Source organism: Serinus canaria, chromosome Z (genome assembly GCF_022539315.1).
Source record: "Serinus canaria isolate serCan28SL12 chromosome Z, serCan2020, whole genome shotgun sequence".
Lineage (NCBI taxonomy): Eukaryota > Metazoa > Chordata > Aves > Passeriformes > Fringillidae > Serinus > Serinus canaria.
Genome location: NC_066343.1, coordinates 3,330,515 through 3,350,422, shown reverse-complemented (window position 1 = coordinate 3,350,422; position 19,908 = coordinate 3,330,515). Strand labels below are relative to the sequence as shown.

General features: G+C 37.0%; 1 protein-coding gene across 1 annotated transcript in view; it reads left to right on the top strand.

The window, feature by feature from the left end:
• MCTP1 (multiple C2 and transmembrane domain containing 1) overlaps window positions 1–19,908 on the top strand; it is a 212,139-nt gene that overhangs the window by 43,920 nt on the left and 148,311 nt on the right. The window contains 5 exon segments of the mRNA XM_050987037.1: window positions 11,310–11,424; window positions 14,824–14,859; window positions 14,862–14,965; window positions 17,720–17,799; window positions 18,320–18,425. Of these exon segments, the coding sequence (XP_050842994.1) occupies window positions 11,310–11,424; window positions 14,824–14,859; window positions 14,862–14,965; window positions 17,720–17,799; window positions 18,320–18,425 (441 nt within the window).

Genomic DNA, 19,908 nt, shown 5'->3' with positions numbered 1-19,908 from the left:
AAGTCAAGGGACGTGAAAGTCTGCCTTAGGTGACTGAGATATTTCTGCTAAAGTGTTTGTTGAAAGAACTGTGTTTCCAGAACTGATTAAAGTTTATAAACAGTGTCTGTGGTGAACAAGAGGATGTAGGCAATTCTATAAATCTACTCAAACTCCTCTACTTTTAGTTGCTTTAGTATTAATTCTGGATATTTTAGTTTAGCATAGACTTCTCTTTTTTCAGTGTGGCATTTTTTGTAGGAGAAATGTCACCTGTTTTGTCACTCTCTGGGCCTTCTTACTTCTCTCTTAATTTAGGACTCTGTTATAGGCAAATATCTGTCATAACACTTTTAGCTGGCATCTAAAATGTACCCTCAAGCCATAATATTTATTAATAGTATTTTAAAATAGTGGATGAGAGACCTGCACAAACACAGAAACTGCATGTTGTGCCTGTGATGGTAGTAAATGATGCATTTTTGGTGGTTAAAACAACAGTTGTGAACCAGTCTCAGTTCTCAGGAATCTACTTACACCAAATTCATGTCTTCAGCAAGTACATTGCATTGGCACTGCAAATGTTAGCCAAGACATTTCTGTTCTTCACAGAGATTTTTGTTAAAGTTCAATTGCACTTAGTAAGATGACAGCCGTTAAGAAAACTTCCCACTCTGGCTAGTCGCAAGAATCTCTGGCAGTCACACTCCTAGTGCTGGAGATTTCAGCTGCTGGGACTGAGGCCCCTTCACAACAGGCTGCTCCGGTGTCTGGTGAGCCAAGTGGAACTTGGCTCCCCCCATACCCTCCACTTACATGCAGTCACAGCAGGTTTCCTTGTTGGTTTAACCCCAGGTTTCCCATAGGAGATGCTCATTCATATCTCTAGTTCTGTAAAGCCATTTATTGACAGTTTGATAGAATTGTCTCGAGTTGTTGCCTCTTGGAGGAGTGTGAACAAAGGAATCTGGGCTTTTTCACATTCACAGTCCAGGTGCCTGTGAGTTTTCGGCTCCTGCTGTGTCTCTGTGTCCATTCACCTGACCGCCAGTGTTTGGGCCCTTTGTTATGCAGAAGTCTGGCAGTTCATGGCTTCTTGTCTCTCTGGAGTCTCATCTGGAGCTCAGCCTGCATCTCTGTCTGCTGCTTACAAAGTGAGCCACCTACACCACGTGTTCCTTAACAGTAGCTCCCTTAGTACCTAAGTATGTAACTGTGAGTAGATAGTCTCTCATGTACGTACGTATTTCAAAATCCTTGACTGTTTTTCATATCAGGTAAAATGTAAGGCCTTGTGCAAAATCCTCTTCTGTGATATCTTCAATGGGTCCTTAGTTAACAAAGACTTTGACAGTTAGGAAGAGGAAATCATCAGAAGTGTACATATGTTTTACACAGGTTTGCATCCTCTGATTTTCTGCACTGACTTGAACCTCATCCTCATGCGTCAGGTACTGGGAGTTGCAGCAGGGTTACAAAATATTTATTGGTACATTTCAAATTTGTGAGTTTTAAAAATGAGAATCAGTGATGTTAAAGATTGTGTTTATAGAACTAGAATTTCTATTAAGATAAAATCTCATTTGGGACCATATATTAAAATCAAGAAATTCTATATAGTGCTTGTATTAGGGTTTATTCTTTACTAGGAGTACCATTTTCATAAACATTTCAACAGCTCTTTACTGTGTTATTTCTAGGTATTTTATTCAATTGAGCTAAGAGATATGTGTTGTAGGTGACAGGAACAGAGACAGAGATTTCAAATAAAATATGTGCTTCTTATTATGGAAAGAGTAAGTCCTAAATCTGAGTTTGTGTTGTTGCATGTTAGCTGTGGTTTCCACTTGTGCTACTAAAGGGCAGACTGACCTTTCCAGGTCTTCAGGGCAAAATCCTGTGACTTGTGCTGCCAGAGGAAAACCTAGGACTGTCAAATCCACCTGCAAAAAGTTAGCTCTTCAATTACAGGAAGAAAGCTGTAATTTCCATAGAATGGCTGAAGTAAATCTAAAGAGCTGCAGTAGCATGGCATGTCTGGCATGCTGCTATCAAAATAGACTTCTTCTGCCAAGAATTTTTATGACATGAGACATATTACAGTAGGGAGAAGAAATACACAGAAGAGATCTGCCCAAATGAAATGAGAAGAAAAATAGTGTGTTGTAAGTATTCAATCCAGAGGGCAGGAACAAAAATCCCCAAGGAGATGGCATTTCTGGCACCAGAAATGTTGCCAGATCTTTCGCATGATGTAGTTGCCTTATCCTGTTTGTGTAAAGATGTGAAAAGAGGTATTAACCAAGTTTGCGTGATGACTGAGAGTCCCAAGAATGTCTTAATGGGGAATGTAAAAAAATGCAAGTATTGTCCTCCTATTTACATGTACTGTAGAGTGCTAGAGATTCTTAAAGGGCAATGTAAAAAAATTACATTTTTAGGCCTGAGAGGCTTTTGTATGTGTGTTAGCATGAGTTGTTAATCTGTGCTGAGTTCTGAGCTCCTGAATTTGAAACCAGGGTGTTCATGGCTGGCTAGGGGTTTTTGCATGGTATTGTGTTGGCTGTAAGCATACCGAGCAGATTGCCTGGTTTATACAGCAAGGTAGCAGTGGAACCAAAATCACTGAAAGATCTGTTTGGTTATCTAACAGATATGAATGGAACTGATTTTGTAATGAAGCTCTAGAATGGGTTTAAATGTATGTAATCCAGGAGGGGCTGGAGGAATAATTCCAGGAGTTGAGAATAAATACTCTATGATCTTCCACTGTGTATGAGCAATGAAACTAAATTCCTAATTGAGGGTAAGTAAATGTAATCTTAAAAAGATAATAAATAAGTAGCACTCCACTGGCTTTTATCACTGCCCTGTTTGGACTGAAGTTTAAATATATCAAAATGCATTCTGTATTTGCATAATTCAGTAGTGCTTTAAAGGAACAGGTGCTCTTTTCATGGAGAAGATGCTTTCTTTCTGAGTAACCTGGGGCGTGGTGACTCTTTTTAGAGTGCATCTGCTTCCAGTGTGAATTTTGGTTAGGATACGTATTTTTGAGTTTGAGGAAAAATTTTGTCTTCAGGAGGAATGTGCTATTGTGTTACCCTCTTGTCTTCTTTGCAAACTGCTCACACATTAAGTTACATGAAGTTGTGAAAAGATTATGTCTGGTGGAAACGATAGGAACTACATTTCCATCTGAATGAAAGCAGAAATTTGCTGTGGAGACAGCTTTTTCTATAGGTTCTATTGATCTGCTCCCTTTCTGCAAGCAGTGGAGGCATACTGTTTTAGCTGTTAGCTTCACTTTCTCATAGTGTGACAAATGTCAGATGTGATTCCAGGATGACTCTTCAGAGTTTAGTACATTTATACTGGTCACAGGAAAAAATTATAGAATTAAAAATAGAATTAAAAATGGGACAGAGCGATTTCAGTTTTTTAAGTTTTGAAATTGTTCCTCCAGTATTGAGTAGCTATAAAAGCTATTTTTGCTAGATTAAAAAAAAATAATTATGTAAGTTGACATTTCAAGTTGACAAAACTTACTAATTTATGAAATACTACATACCAGTTCTCCTCAAAAGTTTAAAGCACTGACTTAAAATTAATGGTGGAATCTTAAACACAATACAGTCTAACCACATAGTAAACAGGTCAGTATCAAAACCAGTCACATTTATTGAACAACCAAGGTCAGTTTTTGCATTAAAACTATTTATGAGAGAATTAAGTATGCTGTCATTAGGCAGAAAAGAACCAGAGGCATTGATCAAGGTATAGGGAAATTTGCTTTAGTATGTTAACTCACCTCAATTATTTCAGAGATATGACATAGTTTTGGTGCCATTATTTCTAGTTAACTGTTGTCACTAATGGCTTTTCTTGCCAAGTCTGTCTCATGGCAATGAAATGAAGGAAGGAGGATTGGTCTGGTGGCATTTTCTACCTGTAGAAAATTGGTCTGGTGGCATTTTCTACCTGAAAAATTGCTCTGCTGCACAGAGAACAGCCCTGGTGCTGCTAAATTTGCCTGTGATGAGAAGAGTAGTTCACCAGTAGTGACAGTCTCTGCATTTTGTGAAATTAAAAAAAAAAAAATGTTATCCCATTAAGCAGAGTTCTTGAGTTAAAAGAAATAACAGCACATATATTTTTAATATTTAATGTAGTATGCTTGAATCCTCCTAATCAAACATTGCAGTGTTAAAATTGTTTTCTTTTCATCTACAAAAACTTATTTTTCCCTTATCATACCAATGCTAACAAGGCTATCTCATTAATTCATATTATTTTAGAGTGTTAAATCTGTTAGTAGCATTACAAAACTCTTGTAGCTGGTATTTTTCATTTGAACGGTGCAGCAAACTTCAGGAAACTGGATGCTACTCATGAGGATAGTTTTCTGAAGAAAAATAACACTGCAGGTGTGTAAGTAGAGCAACTGAAATAAATTGTTCCAATATTTCAGGTGAACATGCAATGCTTTACTCAAATGAATATATTGAGGTGTATTTAACCACAATTTGTTATTTCTTGGTATAAGTAATGGATTTTTTCAGGTGATTGTTTCAAAAGTGAATTAATCTACCTGAAATGTGCACATGGATTCTGCAGAAAGGGTTTTTATTGTGTGAACTTCAGCAGAAAATGCACATTTTAAGCACTCTTTCTCAGTGTCACATGTTCATTACGTGCTGTTTAGTTTCTCATAGTGAAGTGCTGTGAGATGTGGTTTACCTTCCAAATAACTGATCCCTTACCCATAGTAGGAGGGTTTTAAAATAACCAAATTTACAAAAATTTTTTTAGTGTAACAATACATCATCATTTGTCTTTAGAAACTAAGGAGACAGGCACATTATGAAAATTAAAGAGAAGGAAATCAAAAGACTCACTGTTGTGGGCAGTGTCAACATCGTGTGTATGCTGTAGTGTGGAGTTCTTGGTATAATACATCTTTATCCAGGCATCCATCAGCATCACTCTGGATGGTGTTTCTCAGTCCATACTCATTTGGTTTGCTCCTTTGCTATCATGGAAGAGAAGTAATGAGTGGCTTTGGGATGGGTTCTCAGAATGAGGGCCCAGCAGAATTATGGCTGGAACTGACTGAATGATGGGGAGTTAAGGAAGCATCATTCAAAAGGGGGATATCTTTGTTCTCCAAACAAACACCTTTGCTTTTTCTCTATGGAAAATAGTGAGGCTCTTTGAAAATGCCTTCAAACGAGAGCAGCAATGTATGTGATACTTAAAAAGGCATTAATTGTTTTCCGGAGCTGCAGTTAGGGAGATAGCAAATGTGCTAGTCCTTTTGTGAACCCTCTCACAGCAATAATTTGAGTGCTCTGCCTTTCATCTGCAAAGTAAGGGAGAATTACTATGCTGCTTCCAGTGGTTAAAAATGAGGCCTAGAGGGATTAAATGAGATGGGTATGGGCAGTATCTGGTATGTGAAGCCACAAAAGCTACACAGTTCCTTCCAAACCGTTGTTTCTTCCTGAGGAGAGTGATTCCGATATATTTTCTTTTTTCTTTAGGAGTGATATAAAAAAATATTATTACTATATTACTATCTTTTTTTAGCTTTGAAGTGAATGTCAGAAGGATATTTGACTCCACCATTTTGAAATTAAAAACACAGATAAAATTACAAAAAAGGTGTAAGATTGACCAAGGCTGGTGTGCAAGTTTAGTGCTGTGTGCTATGAGATAATCAGTTCTACCAAATCCTTCTTATTTCCAGCAAGATGCTCTTGAGGGAAGACTTGGTGTTTCATTGCAGTCATTAGTGATGCTTATTACATCAGTTATTTAAATGTTTAAAATATGAACTACTGAAAGAAGTGTTACTCCTTTCGCTGTAGTCTGCTGTGTGTTTTCTGAATCTGTAAAGCTGAAATGACTGCAAAAGGTCATACATGGAGATTTTAAGGAAAGACATTTCACTTTCCATATTCAAGTTTCAAGCTAAATTGAAGCAAGATTTGTGTTACTTCCATTCTGAGTAGCTGCTGTTTGCAGGAGTAATCAAATGATATTTGTGCAGAGCTGTTGTTACCAGCTGGAGGTGAGCAGTATTGCTGAGCAGTTGCCAGCTCAGAAAGCTCAGATTTGCAGATATCTTTGTGAGACACAAAGCACTAGTGAACTAGAAGTTAATCTTAGAAGCAGTTTAGTATTGTTTTACTGATAGTGATACTAATGCTGTATTTACTTTAAAATAAATTCAAAATAATTCGAGTGCCATGTTCTGATATACTTCCTAAAATGTAAAATATAACTTTGTCATATAATTTAAAGGAAAAACTAATTCTGGATAACCCAAGTTATGTAGAATGTGGTTATTTGTATATATATAAATAATTTGGATTAATAATATGGAAAATTGAGGTAGGAATACACTAGTATTGTTTTCTGCAGAGAAAACATGGATGATTTAAGTTTAAATACAATGATTGGAGATTATTTTTTCAAGGGAATGATGTATATTTTGTTATATTTTTTTCCAACATTTTTGTTGACTTCAGGTATTTTTCGTATTTTGTAATATGTAAACAGATCATCTTTGATTTGGATATGACACCTCTCTCTGGTTCCTAATTGAATTCTCTCTCATCTGCTGTGTTTGACATCATTTGCTGTGTAATTCTGCACTCTTCAGGCAAGTGAGAGAATTTTTTTGTGTGATAGTGACAGAAAAGCTAGCTGCCAGAAACTGGAATAGTGCTGCATCTGTCTGAGACTTAGTCTTTGGGAAAAACAGGAAAAAGGAAATGTGGGAATAATTTTAATGCTTAACAGTTCAATAATTTTGGAAATTTAGGGCCTGATTTTGGTTAGAAAAAAATAAGTAATTTTTGTATTTTCAGTGTTATTTTCATTCCCTTAGACCCGGCTTCTATTTCCCCTTTTACTTTGTGCATGCATCATGTATTTGTGAGTGCAAGTGCATATGTACTTGCAAAAATGTACTCAGACAAGTCATGTAAGTTCCAGTAATCTTCTTAAAACCAAAATGGCATAGAACTGCTCAGTCTTTTTCCTTGTCTTGGAAACTGAGTAATTCTGCAATAATTCTTCTAAAAGTCAGATCTAATTTGTTTCATGATGACTTGAATTTATTATGCTTTTTTCATTTATGAAAAAGATCATATTTGGGATTTTTGAGAGTGCAGACAACTTGCTTTCTACAAGTGCATGTAGAAAGAGGCTTCATGTTTGTTGAGTCATACACAGTATGGCTTGATGTGCCTTTGTAAGTAATGGGTTGCTTCACAGTGAAAGACTGAAATGTCCAGGGAATGATTACAACTTTTATGAGCACGCCAGCATAAATGCAAAGCATATATATATAAGCTTATTTTGAAAAATTCAGTATTTATGTGCATCTTGGTATCTTGGACATACTCTTCTCTTAAGGGGTGGAGAGGATGGTAGTTCTGAATGCAAACTGCAGCACTGCCATATGAGGGCAACCAGAAGTAGAAGGCAAAACAATGCATCGAGGAAAGGTAGCTAAGGTCAGCATATACTTTATTTACTATGACATTTCAAATCAATAAAAAATCACAGGATGGATGAGGTTTACAGGGACTTCTGGAGACAGATCAATCAAACCTCTTGCTCTGAGCAAGATTGCTCAGGACAATGTCAGACCAGTTTTCAGCTGTCCTCAGAGACACTCCCTGGGCAACATATTCCAGTGTTTGGCCAGGGTAAAGTGGCTCATTCTTGGTACCAAAATTGGCCAGATAGAAACATAAGTTCTTCTAACACAGTTTTGAGTATTAGAAATCAGGCATTCAACCTCTCAGTGACCAGCATTTTGCTGGTCATTCAGAGGGACCTTCCTGCAATCAAGTGCCCTTAAATGTCAGGTAAACAGAGCTTTTATCATATACAATGATTACATATCACCTATCCCTGATTACCTAATGTTTATGTATTACTCTATTTTACATAGTCACAGCCCTTGTCAAAGTCCTTATATGTTTCTTCTCCGGTCTTCTTTGGTGGTCTTCAATGTCCGGTGTCCTTTTTAAGTGGCTTTTCCTCAACCCCAGCTTCTGAGTTGGCACAATATTGTTGTTTTGTATAACTTGTGCTTTGTCAGCCTTGCAGAGCTGAGCTGGCATCCTGCTTGCATTTTGCACAACTCCTGTTTGCCTAAGTTACATCCTAAATCTGTTTCTCCGATGTTGTGCTGTTCTGTGTGAGTGTACTTATGAGAGTAAAATGCTGTTCTGTTCCACTGTTCTTATCAAGTCTGCCCTTCTCTTGAGACTAAATTCCTTAAGGGAGCTGGTCTAATATCTGTACTTCATTTTATGGTGTAAGACATTACAACAATTGGATCACAATGCACACTAAAACACACAGAGCAATTATTATGGTGACAATTACAAACATGTTTTAAAGTCCAGCTGGGTAACCATGAAGTAAGTTTGATCCAGATTTCTTCAGATCCCCAAGAGCTTCAGATTGCCCCCATCTTGAGCTGTGCATTGTCAAATTTGTGTTTGTTTCTAGATTTCCTGGACATCTGTAGGCACTCTACTATTTTGATCAATATGTACAGAGCAACTGTTGTTAATGACAGTGCATACTTCTTGTGATGCCAAGAGAAGATCTAGTGCCATTTGTTTTTGTAAGGTGACATGTGACAAGCTCTTAACTTCTTTCTGCAATGCAGTAATGACATCTATTGTATGATTTTCTCTATATATTTTATGGTAGCGGAAAAGTCCACAATTGTCTTTTCTAATTCACTTAGGCAGGCTAAAAAACCACTATTAAAAGCTAGAAAATTTAGTTGGTTGCTCAGTTACAGCATTTAAGGTGCATTTTGTACACTCCAAATAGCCTCTTATCCATAGTCCTGAGGGCACTTGGTCTTTATCAATTATGATGTTAGAGACTAAGGCTTTGAAAGTACAAATGCCTTTCCAGCCTGGGGGCAACACTTTATGAGCTTTATTCCCACATATCCAATAACATATCCAATATCCAATAACATCCTGTTCCCTTTGGTATCAGCCAAGGATGATTTATTTTGGCCCATATGAAGTGTTTGAGTGCATTGTGTGTGATTTCCAACAGAAGTTCCGATTTTATCCGTACAATCTAGTGTCCTGTTCCTTTGGGGGAGGTTATATCTTTGCACATATGTACGATCCTCAGAGATGGTGGTGGGTACTTGCACACTGACTGGTTTGTCTGCTTCTTGGTAAAAGGAAGTGTTCACCCAGTGACTAGTATTAACTTCTTCTGGGACTGGAATTGCTGTTAATGGTTAAATGGTTTCATTAAAAAAACTGTTACACAACCCCATAGAAATAGGTTAAGGCAATATATTCCTAGGATGAAAAGAAGGGTAAAAGTAAGAAAATTGCTTCCTTCAGTCCTTGAAAAACTTAGAGTCTAAATCCCTGTGCTGGCAATTCGTTGTTTGTAGGTGACCCACTGTGTTTGTAAGAAACAGCTGATAAACCCAGAAGGATCTGGCATGATTGCAGTAGTTGCTTTTCACAGAAGGGAACATAAGAAAGGTTTTAATTTGTGATAAAACAAGGGAGGGTAATGACATGGGAGAAAGGTGGAGAGTGCAATGTGTAGCAGAACTGGCAAGGAAGATGTGTTTTCTCTCTTGAAAAATAAGTTTGTAATCTTAGTGGAGAAATTGAGAACTTGGTTTAATTTTATTTTTTGCTGTACTTTAGATGTACTGTCTTAGGCTCTGCAAGCAGTGCTGCAGAAGTAAAATTTTATATTAGATTTAAATCAATAAATGCCAGCAAACTCTTGCTCCAGAATCAGGATATGGAGGCAGATGGATAGAGAAACAACTTGATAGATACTCTTCTGTTAGCTTTTTTTTTTTTGTTTTTTTGCTGCCAGACATTCTTTGTCCCTCTTTCACTGCTGTGGAACCAGTGTGCATGCCAGTGTGCATTTTGGCCAGCATTTTATGGGTAGCAGCAAAGGTTAATATGCTAGGGGTTGAAGTTATAATGCTGAAATAACAAGAATAAACCAGATATTGAAATGCCTTTATTTTGTATCTTCCTCCATGCTTTAGCTTTAGTATTACTTGAAAAAGAAGAAAGGGTTTAGTAGGAAGAAAGATAAAATTAGTTTCTTGTTGAAATGGTATAGCACTTGATACATGTTCTGAGATATTTCCAGCATGCAATTTTTTTTTTCTTGCAGAGGACCCAAAATCACATAATAAAATAGTAATAAGACTACTCTTAAAAGATTTAGCTCCTAGCATGGGCATATGTGAATACAGTGTTCAAAGTGTGTAACAGATGAAGTTCTTGTATGTACTGTGAATGTATAAGTGATTTAGTTCTTCTAGTCTTGAAATTAAATGTGGTGTTCCAAGGGTGTGCTGTAATTGGATCCTACGTAGAGAGATGTATTAAAAACTTTTTTGCAAAAGCTTGTGTATTTTAAGAAATATAAGTACTTTGTCTTTTGGACAGAAATGTGTTTATTGTTGATGCACTCCAGAGGGCTGGAGAGTTTCTTGCATTCTGACTTCCTTTATTGAATTTTCTTAGGACACATTTTATACAAATAACTAATCTAAGAATATTTGCCCTGACATACAGAGCTATAGATGCATTTAACGTCTTTATTAATATTTTCCTGCCACAACTTCCCCCAAAATTCTGTGGAAAAAACCCACATAGCTTGCAAAGTACTGCACAAAATCTTAATTTATGTATGTTTATTGAATGCAGACATTATAACTATTGAATCAACACTATTGAATCAGGATTTGAGGATACTGGTAATGACTAGTCCAAATAATACTATAAGGTCTACCTTTGTGTTTTATTGCTTATTTTGCTTTAGTGGTCCAGAACTAGATATGAATGTAATTTTAACTGTAATTCTTAAAATCCTCAAGTAATTTGTGTTGAAAGGGATCTTAAAGACTATCAATTTCCAACCCTTTTGTATCAAAGAATTATTTTTCAGCCAGTTTGGTTTTTTGGTTGTTTTGGGTTTTTTTGATTTTTTTTTTTTTTGTGATTTTTTTGTTTGTTTGTGGGGTGTTTTTTTTTTTGGTTTTTTTTTTTTTTTGGTTTTTTTTTTTTTTTTTTTTTTTTTTTTTTTTTTTTTTTTAAAGGAATCTTGGTAATTGTCTTACTGTTGAAACTGTCATACTGAGCAGATTCCTTGATGTTGGGTGGTAGTTCTGAGGTGGGGGAGTGGGATGTGGCCTTTTCTTAGTTCAGTAGGATGATGTTATATACATAGACCTTACATGAAACTTTTAGTAACATTAGTTATTGCATTTTTTTCCTCTCCAGAGAACAAATTCATTTGGAACTAGTAATGCAGATTTCCCCCCAGGGGACCCTGGAATGTACCAGTTGGATGTTACTCTAAGAAGAGGACAGAATCTAGCTGCACGGGACCGTGGAGGTAAGGGAGCTGGTGAACACTGCCTTAATAATTGGGAAGTTGCATGGTCATTGGGTAAATTTATATGTGGGTATTAAAATTAATATTTAATTATTAAAATAGTTATGCTGGGGAGCATAACTAGTGACTGGCCACCAGCTGAATATGACACCATGCAGTCACATGGCCCAGCCATCCAGACAGTTCTTAACCCAGTGAGGAGGGCACCTGCCTAAACCATGGGCTGCCAGATTCTCCAGGAGAATGCTGTGGGAGACAGTGCAAAGGCTTTGCTGAAGTCCAGGTACACAACCTTTCCATCATCCACCAGGTACACAACCTTCCCATCATTCACAGCCTTTCCATCATCCAGCAGGCAGGTCACTTGGTCATGAAACTAGATCAGGTTGGTCAAAGAGAACCTACCTTTCTTAAACCACAGTTGGCTGGGCCTGATCCCTTGTATGTGCTGTATGATCACACTCAAGAGAATCTGCTCCATTACCTGCCAAGGTACTAAGGCCAGGCTGACAGCCCTGTAGTGCCCTGGATCCACCTTCCAGCCCTTTTTATGAATGGGCAGCATGTTGGCTAATCCCCAGTCATCTGGGACCCGATGATAAATAAGTCATAGAGGGCAGCTTGGCGAGCTCTTCCACCAGCTCCATTGGTACTCCTGGGTAAATCCCATCCGGTCCCATAGACTTATGACTGTCCAAATGACTTCACAAGTTACTAATTTCTCTTGCGTTACAGGATGTTTATTCTGCTTTCCACCCCTGTCTACCAGCTCAAGGGCTGGTTTCCCTGAGAATAACTGGTCTTACTGTTACAGACTAAGGCAAAGAAGGCATTAAGTACCTCAGCCATTTTTTCATCCTTGGTGACAGTGTTTCCCCCTGCATTAAAAAAATTTCAAAGTTTCCTGTTGACAAGGCTTCCCTGACAGCTGATCTTTGAGCACATAGGGACATTTCAGTTCTGCATCTATAAGATTTTCTTCTTAAGCTATGTCCAGCCTTCCTGGATCTCTTTATTTCCCAGCAGACTCTCTGAACCAGTTCCAGAACAGGACAAAGCCCACCCTCCAGAACTCCAGAGGGAGTTCAGAGGCAGAGGTTTTGTTCCTTACTTCACCGTTCCTTACTTCACCAAGAATTAAAACTCAATTACTATGCCCAAGATGGACATTCTGACCACCACATCTCTCACCAATCCCTTCTCTATTCACAAAGAGCAGATCTAGTTGAATCTCAACCCTGGTAAGGCTCCCTTGCCAGCTGTGACAGGAAATTCCACACATTCCAAGAATCTTCTAGATGCCTCCTCTCTGCTGTCTTGAGTTTCCAGCAGACATCCAGCCAGTTAAAATCTGCCACAAGAGCAAGAACTGGCAATTGGGAAATGTCAGCCAGCCACCTATATACAGTGCTTCATCCACCTCTTCATTGTGGTTGAGTGGTCTGTAAGAGATTCTCATAAGGATGTCTGCCTTGTTGGCTGCCCTTGTATCTTGAACACTGAAACTTACCATCACTATCCTTGAGCTGTATACAGCCGAAACACTCCGTGATGTACAGAGCCACCCTATCACCTCTTCTTTCTTGCCTGACCCTTCTGAAGAACTTCTCAACATCCACAGCAACACTCCAGTCAAACAAGTCATTCTACCATGTTTCTGTAATGGTGACTTGTCTCCAGCTTTTCTGCTAAAGCTTTTCTACTAAAGAATGCCTTCCAGTTCCTTCTGTTTGTTATCCCTACTGTGTTATCAATATCAACCCTGCTGCCGGTGTGAGCCCTGCTGGTCTCATCTTTAGTGAGCAAGGTCTTATCCCCTTTTCCCTTCAAACCTAGTTTACAGCACTCTCAATCAACCCTTCCAACTCACAAGCTAGAACCATTTTTCCTCTTTTAGATGTTCCAAGGCTGTCAGCCAAAGATTGATTTTTCCCTCTCTTGTCTTCCAACTCAATGCCACCCCACCTTAACTAGGCAGAAGTTCCTGGTACAGTCAATGGATGCTTCATTCAAACTGTCTACATGAAGTCAAGACCTAAGAGAATTCCTGAGGTGGTAGAGTGGTTCCAAGGAGCAGGGGGGTGGGCACACCATAACATAGTGTCCATAGGCAGAATTAATTTAAATACATGATCTTTGACTTCAAAATCATCACCACTGCTTGAATAACCAAGGAACAAGTTAGTTGTGCTGGACAAAACACTTTTGTGCCACTGAAATTATGACTCAGGAATTACAGGTGTGAATGAATGTAACACAAGAGACCACCATTTTCCACTGCTGTAGTATTTTGAAACAAGGAGACATTAACTTCAGGTAAAGAGTACTGACATCTTGTGGCTGGATGAAATAATGCAAAGAATGCTGCTCATAACCCTTCTAATTTATGCTTAGAAGAGCATGTTGCAGTTTTAAGAAAAGCTATTTATTTTAGATGCATTTTTTTAGTGGATATGAATGCAGAGTTCTAAAATCTGCTGGTGCCTTGAAAAGCCCTAAAAGTTAAAGGAAAAAAAGAAGCCTTGTCTTATAATTTTGCTGTTGTTAATGAAGATGCAGCTGTTACTGAAGCTAGAGTTATTGTTTATTTTAAGATGGTCTTTGGTCATTTACTCTCACATGCACTCCTGGATGACTGCAAGTCTCTGTGCCCACCCACCCTGAGACTCCTCCTCTCACCGGTGGTTCAGTCCCTGTGACACTTCCACATATATGTTCCATGCTTATGGCATTCATATGGCATATTTAACATTTTACTTATACCCATCAGGGGTGTTTTTCTGATCACAATTGTTAATCAGTTGTTTCAAGAGGCTTTGTCCAGTGCTCTCTGGTGAGTAGATGATTGTTGCAGAAGGCATGTTGAAGGCTTTGTGGACAGAATTTAGAGTTCATTTTCAAATTATGAGTGGTGTAGGAAGTGGGTCTGTGGGAAAAAAAAGCTTGGACACAATTAAGTCATTGAAGACTTTCACTGGTGGTGTCAGTCAAGTATGTGCCTTTTCAAAGGCACAACATAATTAGTTTAATATTTTACAGGAGTTATTTTAACTTTATAATCTAATTTTTGTTGCATTAAGATAATATACTAGCCCTAGTAAGGACATAATTCTTTTAACTAAAACAAATACTGCCAGTATTTAATGTATGACTTTAAGAATGAATTGCAAACAACAGAAAGTGATGCAAGCACACATTTGATGTTAATGGAGTCAATTAACTGAGTATTGACAACCTGGAAAGTAATAGATTGTGACAATAAAGTATTTTCATCTGATAATGTTTTGAATTTGACTACGTATGGAAATTACATTTAGTTCTGTTTGAAGTAATTTAGTCTCCATTTCCTTTTTGTATTACAAAGATAGAATTAACAGTATATATATGTATCTTTATCAGGAACAAGTGATCCATATGTCAAGTTCAAACTTGGAGGAAAGAAGTATTTAGAAGTAAAACAGTACACAAGAACCTCAATCCTGTGTGGGAAGAAAAGACTTGCATTCTTATAGATAACCTAAGAGAACCATTGTATATAAAGGTAAAACACCAGCTTACATATGTCTGATAAATTAGAACAGAAGAATTATTGGAAGAATTCGGGCTTTGTGATTTTCTGTAGACTGGAAGATTTATTGTGCAATAGTGAAGACTACAGACTAGTTAGAGTGAACATTATTTAAGTTTTGTCTGTAGAATGATGATGTCAACATTTTTAAAAGTGGCAAGTATAGGCATTTTTGTTTACTTCAGGTCATAATTGTTTCATATTTCTTTAGTGTGATTTTAGCAGAAGAACGGAAAAATTAAACTGTATTTCATGACCCATTTCATTTATGGAAATATCACTCCGTAATGATGATGTGAAGCATAATCTGTCCCATTAAAAGCAATTCAATGCTGAGGTCAGTTTTTGAGAATTTATTGAGATGTGTACCTGATTCTCCAGAGTTTTCTAATTTTTCTGTTTGTATGGAACACAGTGAGTTTGCTTCTATGTTTCATACCATTTTCTGCTGTTACAATTTTTACATTGTAGCTCTCCCTAGTAAATCACAGGTGAGGATGATTTTGTCCTCACCTGTGGGATGATGATTAGAGGCACCAAGTATTCTGAAGTATCACATTGCTTGAACATAGATCAAAAAGTGGCCAGCAATGTCCTGACTAATAAGCAGCAGTGCCACTAGTGTTTCTGAGATGGTATTGGAATGAAAACCAGAAGAACTGTCATGCCCACAGAAGAGAAATAAATTCTGGCCCTGGTAGTTTATGGTTATCTATACACAAAAGTGATTCTTAGTTGTGTAAAACAAAGTAGACAAAAATTATGTTCCCAAAAATGTATTTAGAAAAACTGTAGTCCTAGGATTCAAAATAAAACATGCTACATTGAAAATACTTTGGGAAGTATGGAAGTTTGGCTTACCTATATAATTCTCTTAGTTGATCTGAAATTACATGATGTTTTAGATCAGTATCATTCTTATTTTAAAATTCATGAAAGAATTTTTAACTGAAATGTCAATTGTAGATTTTTTTTTTAGTAGAGCCATTACACTTAAATATCTTCTAATTATTAATCAGTATTATGTTTCATGCTGCTCACATAAAGTACATTGTTACTAGAAAAGCTTAAAAGCTAAACAGAATCCTCAAATGGCATTTTCATGCCTTTATTATGTTTAGTGACTCATAAGGAATGAACAGGTGAAAGAAAGAGGAAGAAGCAAAGACTTGCAATGTAGCCACCTGTTTCAGTTTATTTATGCCAAGTATCAGCCCTGCAGTAGGGTGTGTATTTTTTTTTCCTTAGGAAAAGTGTGTCAATTGGTATGTCTATCATGGTTGTACTCTGAACACAGTGTGTGAAGTATTTTAGGTTTTACAGCTCGTTCAAATATTTTAAGACATTATTGAATTTTACTAAGCTAAAAATACTTAATTGGTATTTTACCATGATAGTTTGTAGAGGGGGAAGAGAGGGAGAAAACAATTTTGACATTGCACTATGAACTGAGATTTCATCATTTGTTTTCTTTTCCCACTGGAATGACTAACAGATATAGAAAATGCAATCTACTCAGGTAAATTGATGCATGTGAGGGACTTGTGCTCACATTCTTGTATCCAACCCGCTGAGTGGTGCAGTTGTGCTGAAGCTTTTGGGCCAAAGGATTTCTGTTACTACTGTCTTAACCCTGTGCATATTAACGTAGTTGTAGAAGATGAACTGTTTTGCCTTCTGGAATAGTTTCTGTAGTACAATAGTAGAAGTACTTATATTAGAGTTGAAGACCTTGAACCTAGTCCTGTCATATTTTCAGTTTTCTCCTTTCTCCTTACAAGGTATTAACACGTCTCACTCTTAGTTAGCTGAAGATATGTTCTAGTACTCAGAAAACCTCATATTTACAAAAAAGAAGTTAATTTACTTTAAAAGTTGATTTTGATAATTGAGCTTTTCCCTTTTTTTGCTTTTTTAAAATTTGTGTTGCTACATCTTTTCTTTGTTGCTGTTCATCTTTTTTGTTTATTTCCCTGCAATAGCTGCCCCTGGATTATTTGCTATTCTTTCTTCAGACTTAGGAAATCATAACCCATCTCAAGTAATACCTTCTGATGTACTGGCCAGATTCATGTCTGGATGTCAGTTAATTTCTCAAGGTATTCTCTCTTTCAGGTAGCAAATTAAGAGGCAGAGTTCTCCTAGTAAAGTATTAATTATCATTATTTCTTTACACATACCCCTTCAGTTTTAATCTTAGATTGTAATGTTTCTAACCCTTCAAAGTTGCATAGCCTTCAAAATGTACAATTATATTATTTAAAATACTGATGCAAGTGTTATAATAAAAGTGGAAGCACTTTTCATAACCATATCCTGCCCTTCTGCTTCCACTTTGCGGGATTCATAAAGGAATCAATATATAAGAAATCAGTGATTCTGCTTAGCTTTATTAATTGTTTTCATCTTCCTTCTTTCAGTGCCTATGTTTATAAAAGAATTTCTTTCATTTTTATAAAACTGCTGCATTTTGATTCACATGCATAGTCTAGAAATAGTATACACCTGTGTCTCTATATGATGCAGTCTGATTTATAAACAAGCAGTTTCAGACTTGATTTTCTGGACAGAAAGTTTCAGGTTACTTTCAGGTACTCCTGCTTCAACAAGTGAGAGACATGAAGTGACAGCTCTGGAAAAAGAGCTTCAAGAATGATTCATAGTCAGAAAAGCTCTAAAGAAAGAAATAAATACGTCTAGTACTAAAAATGCTTTTGTGCATCATAGGTATTTGATTATGACTTTGGACTTCAAGATGACTTCATTGGTTCAGCATTTTTGGATCTCACATCCTTGGAATTAAACAGGTATGGCACAAACAAGCCTATGGAATGTTTATATATTTTTATCTGCTAATACCATGTTTGTGGAGTTGTAAGTAAAACATTATGCTAGAAAATAATTATAGAAACTTACACAGCATGAAACTAGCTAAAGAAAACCACTTATGTTTAAGAAATTATTGGATTATGCACATTTTCATGGTGTCTATGGAGAGGTTCGCTTTACAATCACATTAATCTTGTTTTCATATTAGCTGCGTTACCCCCTAATGTTTGATATTTTTTTGGTTTTTTAACCCATTAATGTTACCTTTTTGATTTAATTACTTCAGTACATGTAATACAGTACTTAATGCAGAGTAAAAGTATTTACTTGTTTTTATGCACATTCAGAAGAAATACTTGTAAGTAGGAATAGGGCAAATTTGTGCCACTCTTTTCCAAGTAACTTAGTATTATTTCAGATGCCTTCAGTTCTTATGATTGAGAAATTAATTGTCTGAGAGTCTAAAATCCAAGTAAATGCAGAGATTTTGTCTCCTAGGCAAACAGATGTTACCTTGAGTCTGAAGGATCCTCATTACCCTGACCATGATCTGGGAAGTATATTCCTGTCAGTTCTGTTGGCTCCAGGAGACCAGCGAGAAGCGGTAATTTTAAGTATTTTAATAAATGTCATCACTCCTGTGATTGCTCTCTGGTTGGATGACATAAAGCACAAGAGTAAATATCAAATTATGAGATTAATTTGACTTTTTTCATTAATAAGATAACACTGAGCGATGTTTCTGGTATAGTATAGCATATTTCACCTGAGTTGAATCCTCCCTTATATAGTTGGTAAGAAGGGATTCAGATGGATCAGGTAAAGTCAGTTGTAGGTGAATAGTGCTGGTTAATATGGAGAAACATCAGTAAACCATTGGTTAAAGAATTTTGGACCTAGTCTGCTTTTTCTAGATAAGAGTATTTGAATCCTATTCCACATGAAAAATAAAGCTGAAAAAGGTAACTAATCTTAAAGGATTATTTGATGCTTTTCAATTTTTGGAATTTACATTTCAATTACAAAATTGTATCATTTTCTAAGTTTGTTGTAATTCCTTCATCAGTCTTGTTTTCTGAGCTGCATAGTTTTAAGTGAAAATAGTTTCCAGGTTTCTAGATACTCTTAGTTGTGACAAACTCTTTCTGTTACAATTGCCTTGGTTTGAAAAGACAGGTGTCTGCTAAGGAAAGCGGGAGTCTCCCTTGAAACAAAAAATGCAAACCCCCTCCCTCCAAATTATTATAATTTTGAAATTAAGGGGCTCTCAGGCAAAGATATGGGAGTAGGAACAACAGATCTTTATTAGGAAAAACAAATAAAAGAAAATATAAAAATAAAAATGCAATAATACAAGACAACATTGGCAGAGTCAGAATACAACCTGACACCCTGTGGGTCAGGGTGTTGGTAGCAGTCCCATTAAATGGTGGCTGCAGTCCTCCTGGAGTGACAGATGTGGTTCTGTTGGAGCAGTGATCCTGTAGAAGGGTGTAGATTTCCTCTGAAGGTCCAGTGGTGGTCCTCCTCTGGGAATCCAGTGGAGAAGAAAGCTGCTCCTCTGGAAATCCAGTTGGAAAAGGCTGCCTGTGGTGTTCCAAATCTCAGATTATATCCAGGTAGGAATGCTTGGCTCCTCTCTCTGGGCGGAGCATCTCACAATGGCATGATGTAATGTTATCAGTCATGCAGTGAGACTCAGTGGCCCATTAACAAAAGATCTCTCCCCTGAGGGAGGATGGGTTGTGAAAGAGATAAAGAAAACTGCCCCACCTGGTTTTAACAGGTGGCCCAGTTAAGGGAAGATAACTGCCCCACCTCTAACAGATGGCAACAGAATATACACCATGGCCACATCCTGCATTTGCAACCTAAGACAATAATTTACTAGCATTTGTGACTTTTGATGAGCTGTAGAAGTAGAACTATGGCAGAAATAGAAGAGATTATTCTCACTATGAGAGGTTGTAAAATAATATGGATTCCTTTGTCCTCAGCTAGGCTGTAGGGAAGCATTTGGACCTTGCAGCTAAATTTTGCTTTAAACATGCTGTTTTCAGTTAAAGGAAAAAATACCACTAAGCAAT